The sequence below is a fragment of the Mesoplodon densirostris genome, chromosome 19 (assembly GCF_025265405.1).
Source record: "Mesoplodon densirostris isolate mMesDen1 chromosome 19, mMesDen1 primary haplotype, whole genome shotgun sequence".
NCBI classification, from domain to species: domain Eukaryota; kingdom Metazoa; phylum Chordata; class Mammalia; order Artiodactyla; family Ziphiidae; genus Mesoplodon; species Mesoplodon densirostris.
This window is the reverse complement of record NC_082679.1, coordinates 20,396,705-20,423,979: the sequence shown is the minus strand read 5'-3', so window position 1 is coordinate 20,423,979 and position 27,275 is coordinate 20,396,705. Positions and strand designations below refer to the sequence as shown.

At 47.6% G+C, this 27,275-nt stretch overlaps 1 protein-coding gene across 2 annotated transcripts in view; it reads left to right on the top strand.

Annotated features, from left to right (window-relative positions):
- ZNF536 (zinc finger protein 536) overlaps positions 1 to 27,275 on the top strand; it is a 307,936-nt gene that overhangs the window by 152,291 nt on the left and 128,370 nt on the right. Inside the window, exons 4-5 of one of the 2 annotated variants that reach the window (XM_060084532.1) lie at positions 11,030 to 12,598; positions 19,745 to 19,838. In XM_060084532.1, the coding sequence (XP_059940515.1) occupies positions 11,030 to 12,598; positions 19,745 to 19,752 (1,577 nt within the window). In that variant the 3' untranslated portion in view covers positions 19,753 to 19,838. Of the gene's footprint in view, positions 1 to 11,029; positions 12,599 to 19,744; positions 19,839 to 27,275 lie in introns of those variants that run through there. The other variant, XM_060084531.1, reaches the window with a different exon arrangement.

Here is a 27,275-nt window from a genome sequence, read left to right as displayed (position 1 = left end):
CACCTGGAATGTTCTTCCTCCAGGTGGTCACTGGGGGCTTAGCTTCATGTGATCTCTTCAGAGAGACTGCGTGAGTACCCTGCCTGAAATATCCCTCATGCCCCTGCTTTATTTTCTCCATAGACTTAACGCCTTCTGAAATTATCTTGTTCAGTTCAGTTGTTCATTTCCTTCTGTGTTGTCTGTCTTCCACCAAGTAGAATGTGAAGGTGTAATATTATCCATCTATTTAATTGCTGTAGAACCCCGAGGCCTACAAGAGCACCTTGTAGTAAAATGCAGCTTACAGGGGGCATGGTACATTTATTTGAGAGGTTGAATGACAGAACAAATAAGTGAGTGACCCTACTCCTGCAATGCCTGCCCTGTGACGGGTAGCACAGAGGGGACAAGTGCAGTGGGGAACGTGGGCCCTTCCCTAGGGAACCTGTGGTCCTTTGGGAAAGGCACCCTGCACACGTGTGCTGGTCAGAAGCCACAGCATGGCAGCCAGGCTGCAGGTGCTAGATTCCTGGTTATGGATGGAAGACCCTTCCGCAGGAGCTTCATGAGGAGTCCCTGAGTTCCTGCCTCAGGGCCTTTGCACTTCTCTGTAAGATAGGTCACCGGCTTGCGCCCTCACCTTCAGAGTTTGGCACCAATGTCCCCTTCTCAGTAAGCTCTTCCCAGTGATGGGGCTCAAGGCGAGGCAGCTCAGCTTTCTCAGATCATGGTGATGTCCACTTTCCTCCCCAGGTCCCTGGGTCCCCTAGTGTTGTGGTGGTTGGGAGGGACCCACAGACCATCAGGACATGGGAGACAGTCCACCAGGGCACCCACGGTCTCACTGCCTACAGGAGTGTGGAGACCTGGCCAGGCGGGTGCTGTGGTACTGCCCTTTCATGTGATGTGGATACAGGCTCCTGGGCCAGGTTTCCCAGGTGCGTGATGGCTCACGACAAGTGAGGCCGGCCCTGCCGGGGAGTGTGGGTCTGGAAGGAGAGGGGCAGTGCCTCCCAGCCAGGAGCTCTGCCGACCCTAGGGGCCCCCACAGCTTGCCTGTGGTTCGAGTGGAAACGCCACAGAATATTCTTGGTAAATTAGGACTGAAGCTGGCAGAAAGAAGTCTTGCTGAACCTGGGTAGAAACAAATGGATACTGTTTTTAGAAGTTTTAAAGCTTGAGAAAGATTATGTTTTTCCAAATTTCTGCTTCTTTTGCGTCACAAACTTCTGAAGTTTGTGATCAATAGTCTTTGGAGACACAGAGAGAAGCAAGACAGGGCCACGGACAGAGGCATTCCAGAAACTTCCCAGAATAAGGGTGAAAATGAAAGAAGCCATGGAAACATCACACCACCAGCCCTCCTCGGAAACAGAATTTGCAGTGTTTAAAAGGCAGAATGGTAACCAGATAAAGATCAATTTCCTTTTATCAAAGAACAAAGAAGTTGGAAAATGCTTACACTTGTGCTTCTGAACAGAACAGAAAGTGTTACACGTTATAAATCACCAAAGTAAAACATCCATTATGACAATATAAAGTGTAGATTACGCGTGTAATTCAAAATCAAAATCAAGTGGTTTGTTAATGAATGAGTTAATAGGGGCCCCAGTTGTGGAGATGTCCTGTACTGCCTTCCCCTTTCTCTTTGCGGTTTTATATTTCCAAGTGACCTGGCCAGAGGACAACAGTCTCCAAAATAGAAGAGGTGTTTTCCAAGATGCCATCTTTTGAAGTTTTTCTATCATGGACCCATACGAGCACATTAAAAATCCAATGTGTAATAAATATATTTTAATTGGTCAGGATATGAGGTGGAACATTCTCTGTGTCTTTCTGTCCTACTCCACCTCTATGGGAAGTTTTGATTGTATAGCATCAACTCTGATAAAAACACTTTCCTTTTTTAACTCCACTACATTAACTCAATTACTGCTCTTCTTTTCCCAACACCTGTTTATTAGAGAGGTTCTGAGCAGATGCACCAGTCAGGTTGCTTTGAACACCTGTAGGCTGGGCAGAGCCTGCAGGGAGCAAGAACGTTTCTGTTGTCCCCCAAGCTCCAGCCAGATCCATGCGTGATGGAGGGGAGGCACCCAGAATAGCCTCACATCTTAGGAGCTGCCCCTTTCCTGCTCCTGCAGGGCAGATGTTGATTGCTGCCCACCCAGGGAAGGCTGAACTTCTCTCCTATTTGAAAGTTGGGCTGATTAGGACCCAATCACTGGACGTGTGCGATTTGTCTTCTAGAGTACGCTGCCGGTGATTGGAATTCAGAGCCAGTCAGTAAGGAGACTATGTCAGTTAGGGTTCTCCAAGGAAACAGTGTACGTGTGTGTGCATGTGTGTGTGTGTGTGTGTATACACATCTATGTACATATACATATATACATATCTGTATACATATATATACATCTATATACAAATATATATACATATATACATATCTATATACATATACATATATAGACACATCAATATACATATATACATCTATACACATCTATAAATATACATATATATACAAATATATATATCTATACATATATATACACATCTGTATACATATACATATATACACATCAATATATATATATACATATAGAGAGAGACAGAGAGAAAGAGAGAGGTCTTTATTATAAGGAATTGGCTCACTTGAGTATGGAGGCTGAGAAGTCCCATGATCTGCAGCTGGTCAGCTGGAGGCCCCAGAGAGTGGATGGTATAAGTTCCAGTCTGAGTCCAAAGGCCTGGGGAGCAGGAAGGCTGATGGTACAAGTCCCAGTCTGAGATGGAGTCCCAGCTCAAAGAGAGAGCTCCCTTACTCAGATTTGTTCTATTCAAGGCTTCCACGGATTGGATGAGGCCCACCCACACTGGGGAGGGCAATCTGCTTTCTCAGTGTACTATTCAAATGTTACTCTCTTCCAGAAACACCCTCACAGACAAATCCAGAATAGTGTTTGACCAAATATCTGGGCAACCCTTGGCCCTGTCAAGCTGATGCATAAAATTAACCATCTCAGAGATGCATCAGCAAACACTTAGTCATACCATGCAACAGGAGGCAGGGATGCCCCCAGGTTGCCCCTGACCGAGGCCAGCCAGTCCTTTCTTTATTGGCTGCCTGCAAATGTACTCCATCCGTTCAGGTACTACATCCGTTCCAGGTACTACCTTGGAGATACTCTGAAGGGTCCAGTGTGTCTGTTTTGTGCAGGAGGTAGGCAGGCGCTGATCAGTTCCTGAAAGGCTGGAGGGGTGTGCATTCTCCACAAGCCCCAGGAGGGTGTAACACCCCATGTGATGACCCACCCGTGTGTCAGGTTTCCCAGGGGGTGCCTGTTGTCTCAGGAATAACCATTTTAGAGAAATATACTAAGCAACCTCACTCCTGAAAACTTGGAGGCACTAAAGTTCAGAGACTAATTAAAAATAAATCTCATTAGTGTTTTTCCCCTCTCAAACTATGCTAGTGGTTTATTAATCTGGTTTTGATTTGCTGCATGTGTTGCTCTGGCCCTGAGTTGGGCACCTCTTTATGGACTAGATTTGTACAGGGAAGCCAGCAGTGGTTCTCCGGGGGTCTCAGGGTGGGCTGAGGGGCATGCCCAGCACTGCCCACCCTTCTGGGTGCCGCCTCAGTGATACAGCGGCTGAGCGCTGGCCAGGTGGGATGCACAGGGTGCCCTCCTTGGCTCTCACCTGCATTCTTGGCACCAGACCAGAGGCTCCTCTATCCTGATGGAGCCAAAGGGGGCTGTGGAGGTGAGAAGACTTCTCTCCTGCAGCCCCTCCAAAGGGTTGTGTGCCCTCCCTGTGGGGAAGGCACAGCCTGGGAGTTTTCTTGCCTCATGACTGAAGCTGTCTACACAGCATGACAGCAACTGGCTGCCCACAGAAAAATTCAGCCAACAAGGAGAGTATAACAACAACAATGACAGTAACTGCAGTCACCACTTTCTGTGCACTCACGTGTGCAAGCACTGCTTGCTGCTTGTGGATTATTATTATTCGCCCCTTAATCCTCACAGCGCTTTGGAGACCAGGTTCCAACTCCCCCCTTATCCCGCCCCGTCCCCTTTGCAGGGGGAGGGAACTGAGCCTCAGAGATGTGAAGCTACCCACCCAGAGTTGCCCAGCATTGGTTACAGGTCATAATCCAGATCTGCCTAATTTAGAATTCCATTCTATTAACCACTGCACTGTATTGCTATTTTTACTTTTCTGGGTGAATTTTTGGCTTGTTTTAGGGAATTAATGCAACATTTCTTTGACAGTGTGTGTCCACACCCTAACCAGCTGGAGGAAAGGAAGTGACTTGTACCCACAAGGTGTGTTGACGCAGCCTCCCAGCGATTTCAAAGGGAAGTACTGTGCACCCTGGCTCCTCCTGCTCCCTAACTCAGACTGGCCTGAGGCCTCCTTGACCCGCTTGCCTCCATTTCCCACCAGCCCAATGAGCTTAGGGAGGTGGTGGGGCAAGGAAAGGGCCACTGTGGCTGGTGGAGGCTCCCTGACCCCTGGCATGGAAAGTGGGGTGGAATTAGACGCTGGCATAGTGGAGGTGATAAACTCCTGATGCCTTTTTGGAAACTGCCTTTCAACCAAGCAGCGACTGGTCTGTGGATGTGGGTGGAAATGAAAGTTCAGCCGGCCTAACCTAGGTGCCTTAAGCCTGATGCACACACAGCTTACCTTTGATGCTTTTGCATCTCCACTTCTGGCGAGGTAACCAGGCTGTTTCGACATTTATAAAAGCACATTGAATAAATGTTCAGAAAAGGATTGGTTAAAATGGGCTCTCTTCCCATTTCCTTTTCTAAAAGCAGAGCATTGAGTTATTCTTAGTGGGGGACAGATACCTGCGTAATGATGAGAAAACAAAAAGACCCATTTGCCCGAAAGGAGACGATTCCTTTTTTTCTTTTTGTTTTGAATTAAAATTCTGTCGTTTTTCTAAGATGAACTAAAAGCCCATTCCCTTCTTCCACAGTCCCCCATCCTTGCTTTTCCTGCCTTAATGACATCCCAAACTTTTGTTGAAAATAATTGATTGAATTTAAATTTCCTTAAAAGTTTAAGAGGTAATGTTACAGTATAAATTTCCTACCAAACACTAAGTAGGGAAATATCCATTAGTGAAATTAACTACAGTTTCTAGGTAGCTAACAATGTACCGTATACAGTAGGGCATGGCTAATGAACACTGCAGTGGGTGATATTTCATTATACAAATTAATGCTCACATTTTAATGGGAAAGTCACATAATGAATCTCGGCTTCAGTGACAGCAATTAGAGACACAGATTGTCCCCTTCTGGACAAGGCCCTGTTTAGCAATAAGCAGCTGTGTGAAAAGTCTTCAGGTTTACAATATATATATGCTTTGGGGGAATTAGTGTACAATTTATATTAATGTACTGAAGCTTCTCTGCAAAGGCACCACCATATTTATCTCTCCTGGTATTAACTAAGTAAAGACATGTAGAAAGACTAAATAAATATCAAATAGAGGATGCAAATACAGGAAAATATTAGGTTACCCAACTTAAAAGTGAAAACACTTTTGGGGTTTTAACACACACACATGAGAAAGTTAGAAACATGAAGCCCTTCTTAAAAGCTTGATAAAGGGATTTCCAATGAGAATAAAATGAATCCCCCTGTTATTTTTGGAGAAGCACTATAGGGAACTTGCTCTGAATAGTTCCAGAATAACTCCCCAGAACAGTGAGGTTTCCTTGAATATCAAGTGCAAAGTGAGGCTCAAAATGATGAAAGACATGACCATGTAAAAATAGGTACAATGAACTAATTAAACCACTTGGTCATATATTTCTTAAAATTTATGATACAACGACTTGGAGAAGTTATCAATGATATTCCAGAATTGAATATACATCTTATGCCATGTGTCAGTGGGTAGCTGGTTTAATGTAAGATGGTTCCAATAATTTCATTAGACCATGGAATGATGAACTGATGATTTTTTAAATTTATTACGCCTTTTCTAGCAAAACTCTCTTCTCTAGAAATGCATTGTTTGGGCCCACTTCTTGTTCCTTTAAAATATTGTGAGAAGTTTCCCCACAGAAACCTACTGTTGTCCTTCCCTGCTTCCTTCGGTAGGTGAATGACTCATCCCTGGTCATCCTTTTCCCAGACACAAGTTTCGTAGACCAGACCTGGTCTGCAGAATAGGATCTTTGGCCCTCTCTGCATTTGAAAAAGTTTTTAAGTACGTGCCAATATTTTAAAACTGGGATATTGCATGTAGAAATCTGGAAGCAAGGCTTTCCTTAGATAGAGGTCCTTGTGTCCACTGCTGGTGGCATTGGGTGGCGGTGGCCCTCCAGGAGAGGTGGGTGGCCTCCACCCCGCTGTTTCGCACACTCCCATCATCTGCTCAGCTCTGAAAGCATCTGAGTGTATGGCTCCTGCAACAGGCAGATGCAAAGACATTGAATGCGAACATCGTGGAGGTGACCAGAGGGCTCATGGCACCCTGGAAAGCCTTGGGCAGTCTGTTCGATTCCCCCCAGTAGATTTGGACTCATTTATGGGTCTGAGTGGGCAGTCATTCAACTGGACAGAGCTGCTGGCAGGGTCTGAGGTTGTCTGGGCCACGGGGCCGCACAAAACGTCTTTCCGAGTCTCAGGCAGAGCCCTGCCCGGGGCGGGGGAGCGGGCTGGGTGGGATGACGCTGACTAAGAAGCAGCTCTTAGCACAGGACTCGGCGTTTGTCAGTCGACGAAACCGAAGAGCAGACCTTGACCGTACCTCAGAGCCCACTGAATGTGCTGACAGGTTTTTCCCACCCAGTCCAGGCCACTGTTGTGAGACGTTTGCCTCCTGAGAGCTCTGAAATGTGCCCTTCAGGGAGGCTGCTTGGGAAACAGCTGGACTGTTTCCAGTGAAACGAGAGCCTTGGGTGGCCAGGCTTCCCCAGGGGGATGTGCTTCCCCAGGGGGATGTGCTCACCCCTGGGTCTACCCACCAGAAACACACACCAGCCAGGGCTAGTGGTGGTCTCAAAAGCATTTCCTTGTACCCTTCGTAGTGATGAAGCCCAGGAAAGGCTTCAAGGCAGAGGACGATAGTGGTTATCCAAATCATTTAGGGGTTATAAAGAAAATAAAATCAGGTTTTTGTTCATTTTTAAAACGAAACATCCAAAGCGGGTGGGTTTATCCCATGCAGCTCACTCTGGAGCATTTCTCTGGGGAATGGGTGGTAGGGGGCAGTCACCCAAATAAAGCCTCTCAGGAACTTGGAGGTGGAGCTACGTGGAGAAACCACTGTGAGGGCTGTTCCAGGGTGTGTGCACGGGCGGTGCATAGAAGGCTTTCTAGAGCCTGTGCAGTCAAAATAATCTTTGAGGACTCTCGTTAAGTGGCCCCGAATTTACCAGGGCCTGGATCCTTGGAGGCTTAGATGCTAAGAATGAACCATTCTTGTTTCTCAGATGTGGCCTCTTTTCCCTGGAACAGTGGTGGTCAAGGCCTGTTTTGAACTTTAAAAGAACAGTGGGTCAAGTGAAGAGATCCTCTCCTGCACTGTGTGATGTGTATGTGATGTGTGGTGTGTGTTTGTGATGTGTGGTGTGTGTTTGTGATGTGTGGTGTGTGTTTTTGATGTGTGGTGTGTGTGTGTGATGTGTGGTGTGTATGTGTGTGTGTATGTGATGTGTGTGTGGTGTGTATGTGATGTGTGGGGTGTGTGTGTGATGTGTGGTGTGTGTGGTGTGTATGTGATGTGTGGGGTGTGTGTGTGATCTGTGGTGTGTGTTTCTGATGTGTGGGCTGTGTTTGTGATGTGTGGTGTGTGTTTTTGATGTGTGGTGTGTGTGTGTGGTGAGTGTGTGATGTTTGGTGTGTGTGTTTGTAATGTATGTTGTGTGTGTGTATGATGTGTGGTGTGTGTGAGTGTATGTGTGTGTGGTATGTGTGTGTGTGCCTCTTTCTTTAATGATTCTATGATATGTCTCCTCTCAAAGCCATGAGAGCAGGGGCCTTGTCTCTATGGTTCTTCACTCAATTCCCAGCACCAAGAACAGTACTTGGGGGGTAGGGGCTGCTCATTCAATAAAGACTGTGTGAACGAATCCATGTGTTTCCGGGTGTGCGGGTACATACATGTATGGACACATATGCCTCTGGCATCATTCAGGAGACTTTGTTTAGCCCTTAACATGACATTTAGAGTTGACCTGATGCCATAGAGAACATGTGCTCCGACTTGCCACATTATAGGTCGGGGAAGCAAAGGTCCCAAGATAGGAATGCCCAGTGGAGCAAAAATAACACAGGTTCTCTGTCCCCAGTCCAGACTCTCCAAATGCCTCCTGGGGTCCAGAGGTCCAGATTAGCTTCCCTGGTACACTGTTCCCACAGTATCGACCTAAAAGAGTACTTCCCAGGGAGGCTCTATGTAGTGGTTCTGCACCCAGGTGCCACAGAGGGTCACGTGGGGGCCTTTGAAAGACCCCAGAGCCCAGTCTGTCCCGGGAACTCAGAATTTCTGGAGGTGGAAGTGGGACCAGGTATCAGCACTTTTGAAAGCTCCCCAAGCTGTTCCACTTTGGTTTTTCAAAATGTACTGTTTACAGTTTTAGCATCAGAATCATCAGGGACACTTACTAGAAGCACCCACTTCTGGACCCACCCCAGACCCAGGGAATCAGAACTGCTCTGCCTTAGGCCCCAGAACTGGTGTTTTATACTCTCCTGGGGATTCAATGCTCAGTACAGTCTGACAACCACTGCTCCAGTGAGCATTTCAAGTGTGTGTCCCTTGGAAATCTACGCACATCTTCCGAGCATCCCTGTAGTCAGCCAAGAAAGGCAGTCCCCACTCCACCCAGGCCTGGAGGGAAGGTCTACATTTTCTCTCTGCAGCTCCTGCTGATGGATGCCCATGCATGCTCTACAAACCCTTTGCCAGATGCACTTAATCGTTTCCAGGTGCACTTTTGAAATGCAACCCGAGTCTCATCCAGTACCTGTAGGCACCTCTGCCAACTCTCACTGCAGGGCCCTCCCCCCGGGTTTACAGCAACCCGTGGGCCAGGATCTTGAGATCCTCATCAGGATCTCCTACCACAAGCCCCGCAGGATCTCCTACCACAAGCCCCGCAGACACCCCCTCAGCTTCAAGGGCTGCCTCTTCTCCAACTGGCACTGGACTTCTAGGTCAGCCCAGAAGTACCCCGTCCACAGTGCCCATCCCACTGAGGGTGTCCCCTAGTCTCCAGTGAGATGTCCAAATAGCAGTGGCTGAAGTGAATCCAAGCCTAACAAGGGGATTGACTTCAAGAAGTGGGAAATGGTGCCTGAAGCCATTTGTACCTTTACATCAAAGGGGAGTGAGCCTTCCTCTAGATCCATGTCATTGGTCTAGAGACAACGTGACCTTTGCATTCAGAGAAAGAGATTCCCAGCTGGGAATCTGATGGGTCCAGAGAAAACCTTCAGCTGCTGGTAGGAGGGAAAGAGGAGCACATAGCCACCATTTGATGAGGCAGGCATAGCTTCTCCCAGGCTGGAGCGCACAGTCTGGAGGTGACCTGGAGTCCTCTGCTCAGAACCTGGGCTGGTGGTCCTCTTATTTACAAAATGCATGCATCCCCCCCACCCCACCCCCAACAAGTGCCTTACCCCCAAATGGCCTATGCCTGGAGAACTGGGAGTCACGGCATCAGCTGAGACTAGACACAGTAAAATGTCTCCAGAATACACCATTCACCCATGACTTGCTGTGGCTTTTAGATCAGTGCGTTTTACAATAAAATAGAGGAAGCGGTGGGGGATGCTTGAATTTCCTCGGAGAATTATTTGTGGATATTGACAGGGAGTTGTTGTGAACAAGCTCCTGGGAACTCTAACAGTCCCATTCCTTCCAGAGAGCTTTTCGATTCCAAAGTCCAGAGGAGACCCTGGATTGCGAACAAATTATTGGAATATATTTAAATCTGCATTTGTTTACCCTCCCCTCTTCCTCTCTCCTACAACGTAGGCAGGTCTAAGTTGTATGTTATGGTATCTTTCCCATAGTGAAAAGAACAATAGAAGTTGTGTGTTGGATTTAAATAAATATTTAATTCATGAAAATGATCTTATATGTTTTAAAACAGTCTTTAAAGCTATTTTTATTCTCTAGAAAGTGCTTATTATCGGTAAATTACACATTTTACTACCAGAGCATTAGGTTTGCCATTAGTACAAATTTAAGGCACTACAAAGACCAGTAGATAATGTTAATTTCAAATACAGAAACTAAATATATTTTGTGCCTTTTTATTACTCATTTTCTTTTAAGTTTTATTGACTGCTTTTTATCTTAACTATATGTCTTTACATGCTGCAATCATAATGCACTGTAATGGTATTAATATTTTATAGAATCGGTATTTATAGTTCTTTATTTAGAAACAATGCAGTAGGTCTGCGGATATCTGAGCCCGTCTGGAATGGTGCCCTCCAAATAATGATAAATTACTTGTGCAGTATGCCATTTGCTAATTATATCCATGATTTACTGCAGAGCAAGACTTAAATCATTCATTTCAGTCTTGCGTAACAGTGCCATAAAATTTTTAGGTTTAAAAATGGTTTCCATGTGTATAATTTAAACAAATTTTAGAGCTATTGTATACACAAAATATTGCAACCACCCATTTGTTACATACTTTGTCTTTTTAAACTTCTACTTTTAATGATCACTGTGGTTGAAATTATTATGCTTAATTTTCATAATCATAGCTTTTAAATCTACAGCCGTTTTCACATGTTAGATAAAGAAAAAGATAGCTAATTGTGTGTAGATAGTATGTCATTCCTGAATAGTCCCAAATGGTACAAAATCATTAAAAAAGCTTAAGAGTACGAATTATTCTTCTATTAAAAAACAGTTGTTCTCTAACTAATTATTAGTTTGAGCTGCTTTGTTTCCAAGAACAAATGTTGATCCTTCTAGCCTTGTTCAGCACACCAAAATGAGATTAACACTTTTTTTTTTCTTTCTCCTTATACCAAAATCTTGCAGGTGAGAAACCCTACAAATGTCCCCACTGTGATTATGCCGGCACCCAATCAGCCTCCTTAAAATACCACCTAGAGCGGCACCACCGGGAGCGGCAGAACGGAGCCGGGCCACTGTCTGGGCAGCCCCTGAACCAAGACCACAGGGACGAGCTGTCCAACAAAGCTGCTTTGTTTATCAGGCCAGACATCCTGAGGGGCGCCTTTAAGGGTCTCCCCGGAATCGACTTCAGAGGTGGCCCTGCGTCTCAGCAGTGGACATCAGGGGTGTTCTCATCTGGAGATCACTCAGGGCAGGCCACTGGCTTGTCTTCTGAGGCTCCTTCAGACACTCTGAAAGGTACCGACCTTCCTTCCAAAAGCACCCACTTCTCCGAAATCGGGAGAGCTTATCAAAGTATCGTGAACAACGGTGTGAATTTCCAAGGGTCCTTGCAAGCGTTCATGGACAGCTTTGTCCTAAGCTCCTTGAAGAAGGAGAAGGACATGAAGGACAAAGCCCTCTCTGACCCTCCTTCCATGAAGGTCCACGGGGCAGACGGCAGCGAGGAGAAGGTGGGCGGCAAGGCGGCCCCCAGGAAGTCTGAGAAGTCTCAGTACGAGCCCCTGGACTTGTCCGTGCGGCCGGACGCCGCCTCCCTCCCAGGCTCCTCGGTGACTGTACAAGACAGCATCGCATGGCATGGCTGCTTGTTTTGTGCTTTCACGACGTCCTCTATGGAGCTGATGGCCCTTCATCTCCAGGCCAACCACCTGGGCAAATCAAAACGCAAAGATAGCACCGTTGGCGTGACGGTCAATTGCAAAGACCAAGCCCGGGAGGCCAGTAAAGTGGCCTTGTTGCCCTCGGTACAATCAAGCAAAGAGATGGCGCTTTCCAACATGATGGGGCCTCTAGACTCGGCTTCTGAAAAGATGGCCCAAGGACAGGTCAAAGAGACTCTGGGGGAGCAGAAGGGTGGCCCGTGGCCCGGCCACGTGGACCCCACTTTCTGTAACTTCCCGTCAGACTTCTACAAGCAGTTCGGTGTTTACCCAGGTCTGCTGGGCTCGGGGGCCTCCAGTTCCTGCCCCAACAGGGAGCCCGACGGGAAGGCCCACTTGGAAGATGATGCCCCGATCCTGATCCCTGAAACCACAAATAAGAGCACTACTGACGACCTCTCGGACATCGCCTCCTCAGAGGACATGGACTCCTCCAAAGGAGAAAACAACGAGGAAGAGGATATCGACACGGAGCCGGAGGTGATGAGCAAGCTGCCTGCCCTGAGCAAGGACGGGGGCAGCGACGGTGGGGATGGCCTGCTGCCCGCAGGCGCCCCACAGCCCATCCAGGGACTGGTCTCCCCTCTACCCCAGGCATCGGAGAAGCAGTGGCACAGCCCGGGCCTTCTTCCAGCCCAGGACCCCGTGGCAAGCCTGCCCAAGCCAGAGCGGGGGCCCCAGGGCCTGGAGAAGCCGATGAACGTGCTGTCGGTCCTCAGGGCCTACAGCGCCGATGGCTTAGCAGCCTTTAACGGACTTGCAAGTAGCACAGCAAATTCTGGATGTATCAAGAGGCCAGACTTGTGTGGTAAGTTTTAGAATCCTCTTCCTTTAGTTCATTTCCCAAAACATCAGTGCTGATTTGTGCATTTTTAAAAAATGGGGTAGACTTATCCATGAGCAGATTTTGAACTACACATAAAAAGTACCCCGACTATGCTGTATATGCAATATAGACAATCATGAGAGTCAACTTCATTTAGAAGTGTTGGACCTCGTACTTTTGTGTTTCAGTTTGCATCATTGTGATCTGAAATGCCTGTACGGAAGGCACGGAAAAGGGGGCGGGGTCTCACAGTGTGCACTACTCCTGTTTTTAACCCATAACTTGAGGGGGAAAGGAAAAATTTCTAAAAACAAAAAGAGAAAGAGACATGGTAACTTGCAAACTTTTCAGTCTTTTCAACTTATGCATAAGATGCCTAAAGACAATCCCTTACTGCTTTGCTAAGCCAAATCTGCTTTCTGAAACTTTTCTTTATAATGACTTGAGGATACTAAAATCATATCACACTAACCACAATGTAGAAATAAAATGACCCTCTCTCCAAACAGGGAGATGGTTTGGGGTGTTTGTGATTCATCTTCAGACATACCAAATGGCAGTTACTGTGACTTCGGCCTTCTATTATTGCCTTTCTGTCTGTCTGTTTCTTCACCTGTTGTTCGAACAAGAATGTACATTATGAAGTCCCTGGTTAGCAGGGTTGTGATCCTGTGTGTCTTGGATTTATGCCTGCCTGATCTCGTTAGCAAACTGGCACTTCTTTACCTCCTTAAGGAATATGGTTACTCCAAAGTAATTCCAGATCTTAAAAAGTAATGCTAGATTTGAAGCCTAGAACTGCATCAAATCAATGTCGGCTTGGGCAGGGAGGATCAAAGTCATTCTCTTGTCACCCAGATATTCTTATTCGAAAGCCTTTCTCTGAATCGAAGCTCAGTATGTTATTCCCAGCCCCAAATATCCTCACTAGAGACAAATGACCACAGTACCTTTCCATCTGTAATCTATGAATGAATTTCTGTGACTTTACTTCACTTGTTGAAAAAAGGAAAGAAAGAAGGAAGGAAGCAAAGAAGGGAGGAAGGAAAGGAGAGAAGAAGGAAGGAAAATGGATGGAAGGGCGTAGTAGTTAACTTCTGAATCCTGACATTCCTTTTAGCACAGAGTGGGATTCAGCAAGCTGGACTCAGTTCATAATTTAAACTGATGTATTTCTTTTTCCCTCTCCTCCCCTAATTCACTAAGAACTGGATCAAGCAGTCAGAAATATTTTTTGAATTGTCAAAAATCACTAAATGGATTTCTGACAGCTCAAAAAAATATTGACAATTCCTTATGCTGAATGATTCATAAGGCCCCATTAACCAGCACCCCCAGATCTATTTTTAGCCACATACAATTCATTACTTTTGAAGCTGTTAAAAACAATATTTAAAAGAAAGAGAAAAGAGTTTTATGTCAGTCCAATTTTTTTTTGCTCTTTTTTTTTATTGTTGTTTTTAAGTTTGTGATTGGAGTGCTTTCTTTTTTATTGTTGTTTGGGTTTTTTTTTTTAAGTCTATTTTCAGTTCTTTCAAATACCTACGTAGGACCCATAGTTCCTGCCAGGAATCCATGCATCAGAAAAGATCAAAACCTGGCATGTTTATAAGCTCATTATTATTGAAATGAGCTCATATTACCCCTATTAATTTTCTCATCGTCCTATCAATGCCGAAGGAAGGCTGCCCGCCTTTGAGGAAGCGTGCCCACTTGTGTCCTTTTGCACCAGGCGAGGGTGGAGGGGAAGGCAGCACCAGGAAGCCCTTTCCTCCGAGCTGCAGCTCTTAGGCCCTTTTACACCCTCCCAGAATAGCAGCTCACCACACTTCCCTGACATTTCCAGGGTACGTGCAAAAAAACTTGCTTAGTCAACCTTTCAGCCATTGGGCAAAAGAGCCTGAGATATAAGTCGCGGCCTCTATCCCAAAAGGGGAGTGAAGACCCTCAGGCCAGCCAGGCTCCAAGGCACCTGGTCACTTCCCAGCGGACGGTCCAGGTCCCACTGATCCACCTTGAACTCATGGTGAGATGCCAAAACTAACTCCGGCCAAAAAATGCCTATTTTTAGAGTGCACAAGTTCTGCATTTCATTTATCCTAATTTCTTCTGCATCCTCCCTCTTGCTTTAGCTTGGGAGCAGGCGAGGAAGGCCCTTCTCTGGCCTTTGTGTTTGCTTGGTTGGGGTGGAAGCCCTGTCCTTTTGCCTCCAGGATGGCCTGACTCTATCCAGTTCTCATTCCCCCTTCCCATACCTGGCCCACCATCATCAAAATCCTCTTCTTGTTTTCTTATTGGCTGCTGTGACCCAGGAGGGCCAGGCATATTCATCCTTCCTAAGAGTTGACATCTGTGAGGAAAACTTAAACCCACTGAGCTACAAAGGGGGCATTTGAGGACATTTTTTCTTACTGCCTAGTTTACTGCCTTTCTAGCATTGCAAAAAGCACAAGCGATAGTTGAAAACTTCAAACTCCCATTGGCTTGACTTTGCCAGGGTGGAAATGATATTGGCACAAGGAATCAAATATTCCTAATGTTTATTCCCTCCTCTCTGCTCCACTCAGAGTAGATATGGATTTCCAAACTGGCCCACCAGCTTAATAGCTGGTTTCCTCAAGAAGCTGGGCTTTGCCTAACCAAAGAATTATTCTGATAGTTCTCAACTTAAGAGAGTTTGGGGTCTGATTTTATCTGGTTAGTAAACCCAAATCCCCACTTTGACGCCCTTAGAAACAGGCTTGTGGGAGGAGCTAATGTCTGTCTGTTTCTATTCTCATGAGTGTAGAAGTGTTAGAAGAAGCATCAGTAAAGATATTGTTTAAATCACATAGACCCCCCCCCCCCGCCGCCCCCCACTAGAGCTCAGTGGCTCTGCTGACACATGCTGGTAAGTGGAGAAGGTGACTTCTAACCCTAAGTCTGTGGGTGATCTTCATGCTATAGGCTCTACTTCTGGATGCTTCCTTAATTCTGCATGCCTGCTTTCTGACTTTTAAAACTCTGGTCTTTCATTCCTTGGTGTCATGGACCTGGGGTCCTGGACAATGTGCACTGTCCACTGCTAGGCAACCCAGCCAGCCGGGTGGGGGAGGTAGGTAGCATGTGCCAACGTTGAGAGCTTGAGCATGAATTTTCAAAAGATCAGAGGCACGCTACAGATGATTCCGAGGAGGCGGTTGAGCCATCTTGGATTAAGCTGAAGGACATGCACTGTTGCTTCTAGAGTGAGTCAGTTCCCACTCTAGGCCTGATCTCGTTACAAGAAATCCTGCTCCAATCAAAGTCCCCATTTCGTGAGGTGGTTTCCAGACTCCAGGCATGGCCTACCTTTCTTTTCTCTGTTGAAGAGCATAATGTACAAGGGCACTCCTGGCCGTTGGAGAACTCGGATGTGCCCTCGGTGTTTTGGGAATGGGTTTGACCTTGGTTTTGTAATGGGACAAGATCCACGTGAGTATTTAATAAGGGGGGCAAGGGCAGACCAGGGCAGCGTCACATCCACTGACAAGACAAGGCAGACAGCCCCTTTGTCCAGCCTGAGAAATCTGACAAACTATTGGGACAGCCAGTAGCTCGGAGATCTGAGAGTGCTCTGGTGGGCCCTAGTCAGCACAGAGGCTGGGCTGCACAGCACCTGGGGGGCTGGCTGCATGGCCCAGGTACAGAGCCTGCTTCACTCCAGAGTTTGTGGATTTAGAAAGCAACCCTTACTTTTGCTTTTGAACCTGAGACAGATGTCTGGGAGCCATCGTCTATTGAGTCTTGCAAGCAGTTTGCTCTGTGTTCTTTGGTGAGCCCAGGGGTAGGGTTGATGGGGAAGAACTAAAATCAAATTAAGGGAACATGAGTGAGAAGAGTGCAACCCTCTTACTCTTCAAAGCTCTGCTCTGGAGTTACCGCCACTCAGGGAAGCCCGGCTGAGTGAGGAGAATCTATCAGCTTGTCTGTTGTGGGCATGAGGCCCTTGTGTCGAGCCTGCCAGACCAAGTGACCCACCAGAGTGGGGAGGAAGCCAGTGAGAAGGCAGGGTCATTACCAGCAATAGCCCCAGTATTCCCAGTTGGGGGGAAACTGGCTTCCCTGACCCAAGTTATGCCTGCGACCCTGGATTCTCTCATAGCAATGAGAAAATTAGGACTCCCTTCCTGAAAAAAAAAGATGGGGTCCACTTAAACCTCTGTACCTCATGTATTCTAAAATGTGTGATGAAATGAACCAGGATAAGGAAGCTGAACTCTTTTAACAGGTGACTCTGACCTCCAGAAACCTTGTTGATTTCTCAGCCTAGGCAGTCTGAAAATATTCAGGGGTGGGCAACTGTTTTCTTAGAAGGCCATAGAGCCCTTAGGCTTGCAGGCCCTGTGGTCTCTACTGGGCAGCACAAAGCAGACAATAAGCAATAAGGAAGCAAATGGGCATGGCTGCGTTCCAATAAACTTCATTTACTAACACAGACAGTGGGCTAGAATTGGCCCACAGATCCAAGTTTGCTGGCCCCTGCTCTAGTATAAAGAAGGTTGTGTTGCTGTGGTCATCCTAGAGAAGACATGTGAAAGCCATCCTCTGCTACCCCACTGGCCAGTGAGATGATGCAGGCAGGACCCAGGCCAGCAGCTACAATGTTCCATCTATTGCCATTTAATGCCAGAGATCTGAGAGATGTTCCAGAAAGAGAGAGAGAGAGAGAGGACTTGTAGACCCAGGTGGCCCAGAGTAGCTATTTCTGGAAGGTCACATCTCTACCTATGCATCAGAGACTTCCAGGGCTCTGAAAGGCTGCCCCCCATCATGGCCAATGCAGGCAGAGGAGGAAGACACAGGAGCTCTTTCTTGGCTCTGAGGTGAGCTCGATGGACAGAAGTGTGAGGATAAAAAGAGGCAATGGATGTATACGAGCTTGGATAAATGGTTCTCAGTTGAGCTGGTATTTTCTGGAAGGGGTGAACATCCGCATGAGGCTATCACAAGGAGATGATGTCACTGCCCAAATGTCTTTTGGTTGCAGTCATCCCTTTAGCACTGAGCAGGCACAAATCTTCCTTTCCATCAAGGTTATGGAGACACATCTTATTTCCTTGGGTCTGCCTTGCCAAGTCATTGATAGCTATTTCTTGGTATGTGGGAACATTAGCTTAGAAGACAGTTCTGGCAATTTTGTGTTGACATTTCCTTGCCATGTTCTCACCGTTTCAGTTTCTACCCAATTCTTCTCCTGTTAGAAGGCAAGTGCTTTGGAGTAGGAAATAAGTCCTGCCTCCTCAGTCTTTGGCCAATAAATGGCTAAGGTCTGTGGTCAGTTAGGGATTTCCAAGGGAGCCGTGGTGGAATATATGAAAACACTGAGCACTGCATGTGTGTGTATGAAGACACCGGAGCATAGGCTACTGGTGCACAGCCTATGACAGTTGGTACATTTTTTTGTGGATGATCTTAAGTTCTAAGGTGTGGCCCTGAAGCCAGCAGGTTCTAATGGAGAAAGGAGGTTAAATTAGTTAAATGGCAGAGGAAGAGAACCACAAAATCCAAATTTGCCAAGCAGACAGGCGCCCAGGCTCAGCCAACACATGTGAATGCAGTGAGCCTAGGAGGCCCAGGGAATCTCTGTTGTAAGATCTTGTCTCTAGAGCTGCCACGCTTTATTTAAAGCCAAATGAGCAATCATCCTCCTCTTCCTCTTCTTCATGAGATGACTCTCCTGTGTGTTGGCTTGCAGAGACTGTGGATAAAGCACAACTTTTGCACTCGCTTTCTTTGCCCGATTTTATCATTTTATCACGATTTCCATAGTCCAGCCTGCTCCCAGTAACAGTGTGTGTCCAGGGCCTGATGTCAGGCCTCAGTAGGGAGGACCACTTGGCTTGTCCTGAAGTCCAAGGGCAGATCCTTTCAATTAATGCAAATCACCACCCCTCCTGCCTGCTCTGCCCAGGCTGGCTGCCTCACAGCTGGCTGCAGGGCCTTTCCCTTTAACTCTGGTGGGACAAAGCACAGGAGCTGTCCCCCGGGGTCTCCCACACAGAAGCCAGCACCCTTGCCCTCATCCAGAGGCTCCCCGTGTGCATCATGCTGACGAAGGGCATCCTCTTCGGATGGCAGCCCTCTCCAGACTCTCTCGGCATTCTATTCCTCCCCCCCCTTCCCTCTTTTTAAGTTACATGGGAATGCCACTGACATGATGTCGTTTGCACTGCAGGATGACAGAACTGTTGTGTGAATACCATTGTATTTGCCAAATGGTCCACTCGTCATTTCAGAACAAACAAATGGATGGTGTCTGTAAGTCGGCAAACACTGGTGACATTTAGCCTTGTTTATGTTCCTTTCCTTTTGCTGCATATTTTTGGCTCCAAAAGCTACCGTCTGAATCAACAGTGCCTCCAAAGCAGGAGAAAAGTCTGGTAGCTTTCATTTTGGTTGCCGTGTCCATGTTCTCTTTGGATCGCGTGATACCTACTGCCCAGGATCAAGCCTGAGGTGGGAGAAGAGGCCAACCAAGCTCTTTGGTTTAAAACATATATACAATGTTTTTCCTCCCTAACGATGACTTCAAATTGGGAGGGAGGAAGAGAATGCTGAGAGAAGAGAGTGTTGTCAGAACGGACACCCACATCCCTGGGGAAATGCAAACTCTCCAGGCAGGGCCAGCCACCGCCATATGCAATAGGAGCACTGTGACCCCATGGCTGTCTTGAGCTGTGTGGGGGTACTCTGGGCTTAAGTTCTGGGGTCTGCCTTCTTAGGCTACTGAATCAAAGTGGTGGTTGGCACGGGCAGCCATCTAGCTGCCACACGTGCCACGGAGCACATCTTAACTGCTGAAGGAATCAGGATCTTTGTTTTTGATTTTCAGATGCTATGTGCCAAGCCCAGGTTTCCAATAAGTAGGCATCTTCTCCTATTACGTAGCGCTGATCAACAGTACCTCTACATCTAATTGCCAACCTGCTCTAATCACATGGGCTCTTCTTGCTTTAGCCAGAGACAGAAGGACCAAATTTTATAAATATTGCTTTATTGTCATTATCCCATTAAACAATTAGGGAATGTGGCCCTGCCCTTGCTTTCAAATGCCTCTAGCCCACGTGGTTTCTGGATTGTTTAATGAATCTGCACATTTTCTTGCAGGTAAGTGACACCCCCTGTTCTAGTCGGTCTAGCTGGACTTGCCCTTGTCTGTTCGTGCTCCTCGGTGGCTATCTGCAGCTTGTTAATCGTGTAAAGTCAAGAGAAGAATGTATACACATATGTGTGTTGAATAAATAATTACTATTGGCATAGGTATGTGTATACACATGGCGCACCAACCTACGGTATATAGAGCAAAGAATCAGGGAGGCTAAAAATACTGCCCCATATGTTCCACTAGTAGCGAAGGATGGTGAAGGCTTAGTAACTTGAACGGGAGAGAAAATTCCCTCCGAGTCATGAATTCTACATGACACACGCTGGTGGATTTGAGGTCCCTTCACCTGTGGAAACCCTGATGGGGGGCCTGCTCAGCACAGCTTCTAGAGGCGGGCCCTGCGATGGTCTCGTTGGCATTACTGCTTGTGTCTGATTGTCCTGTATTTTGTAACACTTTAGAAGAATACAGAAAAGTGCAGTAATTATCTTTCTCCATAGTATTTAAGCAGTAATATTGCTAGTTTAATATTGTGTCAGGTTGTCATGTTAACCAGGAACAGATGACAGTAAAATTCCAGTGAATAGCACCTTGATATCCACTCCTTAAAAATGGTGACTGAAGCAAAATGTGTAAACTTGTACCAGGTTATCGTGTGCTTTGGAATAGAGTATTGTTGAAGTAATTAGAAGATATATGAAGGTGTTCCTGGTAATGAAGGCATGTAAGTTATAATAATTGTAGCTTTCTGAATAAGTGTCAAACTATATCTTTAAGTGTGCTGTATGCTGAGTTACAAGTTAGGTCATTTATGAATGGAATGTAAAACAATACTAAAAATGCTTCAATAACTTATCTTGGTATTGCTAATAAAAAAAAGCTGTGAAACATTAGTGCAGTTTTGAGTCATTATGTTAATTCACTCCACAACACCCTCCACCCTTTGACGTTCCTCTGTCGGGAGACTCAACAGGACATTCAGGGAAACTAGTGATGCTGTTCCATGGTTTGTTTTCTGGGCCACCTACTGCATTTTCCACCCATCTTTAGGTGGACCCAGGAGTTACAATTCCTAATCATACAAATGTCAAGGCACCTCCTGATTTGGGTGGGGTGACCGTGGCGGGTCCAGGGAGTGCATCTCTCTGTACAAGTGTCTCTCGGGTGTGTGTCTAGACTGCATGATGGCTCACAGGCCCTGTGGGGGTCTGTGCAGGCCGCTGTCCCTCATCCCTGGTGTGGAGGACTACATCTGTCCGGCCTTCCTGCAGCAAACATTAACATTTTCTTTTCATCCTGTGAAGAGTAGTTTTACACGGAAAGGTACTTGGAATTGTTGGAGTGTGGAGTATTTTTGTCCACTGAGATTTTTTGGTTGTGCCCTGGTCTGTTGTAACAGGCTTCTGCCTGCCTCGCCCTCAACCCCATCATGGCAGGTAGGGTGCAGGAAGGAAGGATTTCACTTTTCTTTTGTATTGCTCAGTTTTTTTGTCCATGGGCTGGACTTCAGGCCCCTGCCACTTCAACGGTGTTTTCAAGCTTCTCTGATTGGGTCTGTTTTGTAAACTTCTAAATTCCATGCTCACTCAGCTCCCTGGCTAACTGCTCCTGGCGGGGGGAAAGGTATTATCATCGTTTGACAGAATCCCAAGCCCCAAGCTTGGTCCCCACACTCCAAATAAACAAAGTGCCCTGTGTACAAGGGGCTGGAAGCCCAGAACTGTCCATTTGAACAAACCTGGCCTTAGCAGCAGGACAAATGTATCACCCTGACTGCTGGAAACATTCCCTCCAGTATTTCTCATGAAAACTGTTCATGTGATCCCAACCCCAAAAACCATATAGTACAGGATTAGATTGTCTCTTATTTGGGGGAAGAGGTGAGAAGTGAGAGGTTCTGAGTCTGAGAATATGATTCTGTTTATGTGAAGCTGAGAACACGGACTGTGGGTTCTTATGGAAAATGTGATGGACCCCCAAATGCCCAGCCAAGGTAAAGCGAAGTGACCCCAGCCACCAGGTCCTGGTCCATGGCCACATCGACCTGAGCTTTCACCAGCAGTGTGTAGGCACAGCCTGAACCAAAAGAAAGACTCCGGTGGAATTTCGTCTTTGTTTCCAATGACCCCTGAGTCTGGGGAACTGCCCTAGGGACGAGAATTCATCTCTGCCCTTTCCTGGGTCCCCACCTCCTGCTGGCCCCCCGAGGCCTGCATCACTTCCCCACGCACACCAAGCCTCTGTAAGGGGTTCTGTGTGCTCCCTCCTTCAGGGCCTGAAGCCGCGCTGGGTTTTAGATGCCACATTTGCAGCTCCCAAGGAGGGGTCGCCATCATCCAACTCTGTGAAGGCAAGGGGCACCCTCTGCACCCCCCAGACCAATGCCTCCAGCCTGGGGAGATGTGGCCAGGCCCAGAGGGCTCTGTTGAAGGGCTCAGGGTTGAACACATTGCCCCTGGCTCTGTTCTTCCTTTACAGCCACGCTGTGCACTCTGCGGATCCTTGCTGACACCACGGCACTGGCTTTGCCAGTCCGGCAAGGGTGGGGCTGGGGGTCCCGTGCAGCCTGAGTGGCCGGGCCTTGGCGACAGAGACAGAGCCGCTGCAGGGAACAGATCATCCTGGCTTCTCACCCTGACGGCAGGAAGGCTCCCTCGAGCCCCTTATCCAGGCATCTGTATTCCCTGTTCCTTCCACGAGGGCCCAATCCCCCTAAGGGGGTCTCCATGCATTTCCACTTCAAAAGCAGGGGGTATTTCCTGGGTTGCTCCCCCGGGGGACTTCTCAAGCTTAGAGGAGACCTTTGTGGATTCTCTTCTCCTGTTTTCTATAAGCCTCCTCCCAGCCTCCTCCCCGCTCTCATTTCATGACCCGCCCTCCCCCTGCTCTCCCCACTCCCACCCACCTCCCCCTCATTCCCCTCATTCCTGCTGCCTGTGGGGAAGAACTCCCTTCTCACCAGTTGAGCGTTCTTGGGAACATCCTGTCTGTGGCTGTGAGGGAGCTGGGTGCATCCAGGCCTCTGAGATGAGCTGACTTCATTCACGGCTCAACATGGGGGCCGGCTGTCCTGTTTCTGGAAGCCTGCCACCCCACCCCCGCCAATCCCCACATGGCATTTTAACAAGCCCGACCTGTTTGGGCTCAGATTTGGGGCAGCCCCAAGCATCTCGTATTTACTCTACCCTTGGCCCTACAACCTAAACCCTTCTAAGCAGCGATGGCCCACTGGTCTGAGGTGGAAAGAGGCCCCCTTTGTAGAGGGGAGTGGAGTTTCAAGGAGGTAGCTGTGCCGCGAGATGGGATAGGCCGAGGGAGGAGAAGGCGCTGTGCAGCTCATGGTGAAGCCCAGTCTTGGAGTCCACGTCTTCAATTTCTCGTGCTGCGAAATGTGTTTGCTTTGATGAAGTTCAAATGCTCTGGTGCAGGGCCAAAGAACTTAAACTTTGGGAGACGATTACTGCTCACCTATAGTCACTTTTTCTCAAAGACACATCATGATGATTAAACTACATCCCTAAATAAGCAGCCGCACATGGGCAGTGTTGTGTCTGCATGAGCAGATTCTGCTTCTTGAGCAAACAGTGTGCATTTTCAAGGTTAAAGTTGGGGAACTCTGCACAGCTATTTCATTAGCAAAAATCTCCATTTGTGCACCCGGAAATTGGCTGGCTTATGAGGAGTTTGTCTTTCGTGCTCTTTGTGGGGTTGTTCAGACACACCCATCTAATGGTAACCCACTGCTCACGAGGTTACGTTTCCTTTTTGAACTTCTGTTGTTGTCAAATTAATATAATATGCTCTCAATTATCCACATAAAAGGAGAAAGGCAACCAAGCGGGGGAAGAAAATTTGCAATTAATTTACCAAATTATTGCTCTTTTTATATGATGGACAAGTCGCTTTTCTCTTTTGACTCAAGTATTCTGTATGTCCTGGGGGGAGTGCTAGGGCAAACACAAGGACGAGCCATCCAAGGTGTCCCTGCACCTGGGGCCGGGATGGAGGCTGGTGTCTTCTGGGGTGCAGAGGCCTTGGTGTTGAATCAGGGGTTCACAGAATGTGGGGCTCTTTCTTGTCCAGGAGAGTCCATCTATCTTCTCAGTCTTCTAGGAGCCCATTGCTCACCTAGTTGGGCTCTCCCAAGAGCAGATCTGAGATAAGGACCTGGGTGCAGGTCATTTATGTGGGAGGTGATCTAGGGAGGCATGGGTGAGGGGCCTAACAACAGGGCTGCCACTGCTCAGGGACTGGGCTTTGTCCCCTGGGGGTCCTCTAGGACACTATGTGAAGTTCACCTCAGAATCACCCCTGAGGGCTGAAGAAGCTCTGCAGGTCTCAGTCAGTAGTTGAGGGTCACTGCAGCTCACCCAACAGCCAAGCTGTCTTCTCATGGTCAGAGAGAAACAAGAGGCCATTGTGTCCCAGGGAACCAGAGGGGAAGGGATGGGGCACTGACAGCATCCACCACAAGTGGGAACCCCTTGGTTTTTACACCCCGGTGCACTGCAGAAGGCCACCAATCTTCCAGAGCCCAGGATGAGGGCAGATACACACTCCAAGATGCCTTGTGGGAAGTGAACTACAGATTTTAAATATTGAGACATGCACTCAGCTTAGGACCAGGCTTCCTGGAGGCTGGATGGAGGGCAGTGTCTACAGCAGTTGAGCTCCAAGGAGCTTGGACAAGTCCCCTCAGTACCCTCTTGTGTCTCAGATTCTATGGCTTTCAGGATCCCTTGTAGCTTTTACTTTTCAGGTGACCCTCTAGGACCTGGTCAGTCCTAGAGTCCTCATGAGCACTCACTCCTACAGGGCCCCAGATGTGGGCACCCAACTGGTCTTTCCACAAGCACATGAACATGCAGGGTTTCAGTTTGGGCACGGGGCATGTGAATATTTGCTTCATCATCAAGACATTTTTATTAACTCATAAGAATAGCATCAAGGCATTTCTCTTGTAATTCTGGAAGTCAATCAAACTATTTTTTTTTTTAAAGAGGGAATCAATAAAACGGAATCTTTGGGTTCATAGTAGTGCAAGAAAAACCTGATTTTTTGACTTTTTTTCTTTGCCATTTTCCAACCTCTTGTATTCACAACCGAGCTTGAGAAGATAGTATTTTTCATGATGCTTAAGGTTTCCTCAAGTGCTTTACAGATATCAATTTTATAATCTATTGTGTATAGATTATAATCTATAATCTATAATTATACACAATAGATTGTGTATAATCTATTGTGTCCCTCTTTGGAAAGTATGTCCCTCTTGGGAGCCCCCCACTCCCACCCAACACTCCAACCCAGTAACACTTAGAGGGAGAGGAAGGAGGTATGGAGAGATGAGGGGTCATGCTGTACTCCATGCATGGGGCACAAGGAACAGGTCACATCCTCCTCCATACCTGTGACCTTTCCACTGTTCCATCCTCAGAGTTCCTTTGGCCATTCAAAGTGGCAAGCTGTTGGCTAGCAAGCCCCCCTAGTTTGGGAGAGTGTATACTATCTCCAACTTTGAGCCCCTCAAGTCCTTGGCTTTTTGCTTTTGATTGAATGTAACTTGATTGCCTCTAGTTTTTCATCCATCAAAGGATACACTTGTGTACCCTTGTACATCCTCAAGACAATAAAATGAATATGAATAAGTTGGAGGCTGGCAAGTCACCCACATTTTAGTTATTTTAGGATTTCTGTTGCTGTGCAGGTCTCAGGCAGGGCTCCCATGAGGACTCATACCCTCTAAGACCTTGCCAAGTGGGTGGAGAATCTGGGTAGAGTACTGCAAAGCAGGGAGCCCCTCATCCCTGCCAACCTGTACTCACCACATGAAGGACTTTGTCTAGACAGCCTCACTGGGATTCTTTTCCATCTTCAGCGTGAACACCTCCACAGAGGAAGCTGTGCCATGTTTCAGTGATCCCATTCCAGGGATGTGCAGACATCACCCCTGTTCGCTCCAACTGAGCTCTTTGTCCTGTTTTCTAATGCTGCAAAGGATTGACAGTTAGGAGATTTTTAAATTTTTCTAGTGGTCAACTAGTAGGAATAAGATTCTTGTACCATATGGCTTTTTGCTTTACATGGAAACTTCGGGAGTGTTGTCTCAAAATCACACTCAGGCAATTAATTTTAAATCACAGGGGAATTTTCTTGAGGGCTTTGGGATACATGCCCTCACAAAGTGAGTGCCTTTGAACAGGCAAGCACCTGGATTTCCCTAATGTTGGGTGGTTTTGTGAAGCCCCAGCTCTGTTTCATGACACTGGGTTTTTCTACAGGAGATGCATGAGTGCAGAGGCAGGCTGACCACGGCATCCTGGAACACATGGGAGGAAGAGGGTCTTTGGATTTGGGGTGGGGCATGAGGGGCTGCCCAGTGGTGGGAAGAGACATTCCTGTGGGCACAGTGCTGCCGGTCAGCCTTGCCCAGGCCTGACAGCCTGAGAGAGCCGGGAAGCAGGTGGGACCTGTAGGCCTTGGAATCCCCAGACTGGACATACTCCAGCCATCTGTCCCAGGGACAGTCTGGAGGGGTGGGCAGGCCCCAGGGGCCTGGGATGGGAGGAAGGGAGGAGAGAGAGCGCCCCAGTGGGACCAAGAGCAGAAAAGACCAGACAATGAGAGAGGGGTGAAGAGCAGAGAGACAGAGATGCGGATGGAGAGAGAAAGGAGAGAGGAGGAGGTGGGGTCAAAGAGGAGAGTAAGGAAAAGGCATGAAAAAGGGGAACTGGAGACCTGGGAAGATAAAAGGGCAGGAAAGGAGACAGTAAGGGGAGAGAAAATCAGTATGAACAAACCAGTATGAACAGAGTAGAAGAAACATGGTAAAGGTGGCATCTGGAGGAGTGTGGAGAGTGGGAAATAGAGTGAGAAAGAGGAAGAAGAGAAAAACCAGCAGAAAGGAGAGGATGGAGGCAGGGAGGAACTTTCCAGAAGCCGCCCGGGGTTTGGAGGTGCTGGTTGGAAGGCCTGCTTGTGTGGGCAGCGCTAGGGTGCTCACCGCCTGGGTGAAGAGGTTGAGTGGCTGGGGCGGGTGGGGGAGGCCTGAGAGCAGCACCTGGTGGCCCAGGCCCGCTTCCCAGCAGCACCCTCCGCATGCTCCCCGACCTCCAGCTTCAGGAGGAAACGCTGCTGCAGCTCAATCAGAATTATTTACAAGATAATGGTCCATTGTTTGCACTAAGACAGATGTTGACTGTGGGAACTTTGTGTTTTATGCTCCTTTCCCTGCTCTGCCTTCACTGGGTGCAGATGGGATCAAAGTAATGGGAGTTATTATTCCCAGAATTGGAAATTCAGAGGTGCCTTCACCCCAGCCTAGGCTTGGCTGGACAGCCGAGCTGGGCGGGCACCAGTCAGGCAGGCAGTGTGTGTGTGGGGAGGGAACAGTCGCTGCTGATGGAGGGGTCAGCCCCCGGGGCCTGTGGTCCCCCTTCCAGCCCCTTGAGGCAGCCTGTGATTAAGAAGGTCTTGTTTCCTTGAGGGGCGGGTCGGTGCCATCGCCTTTTCTGGTGCACAGGAAGGGCACTCTCT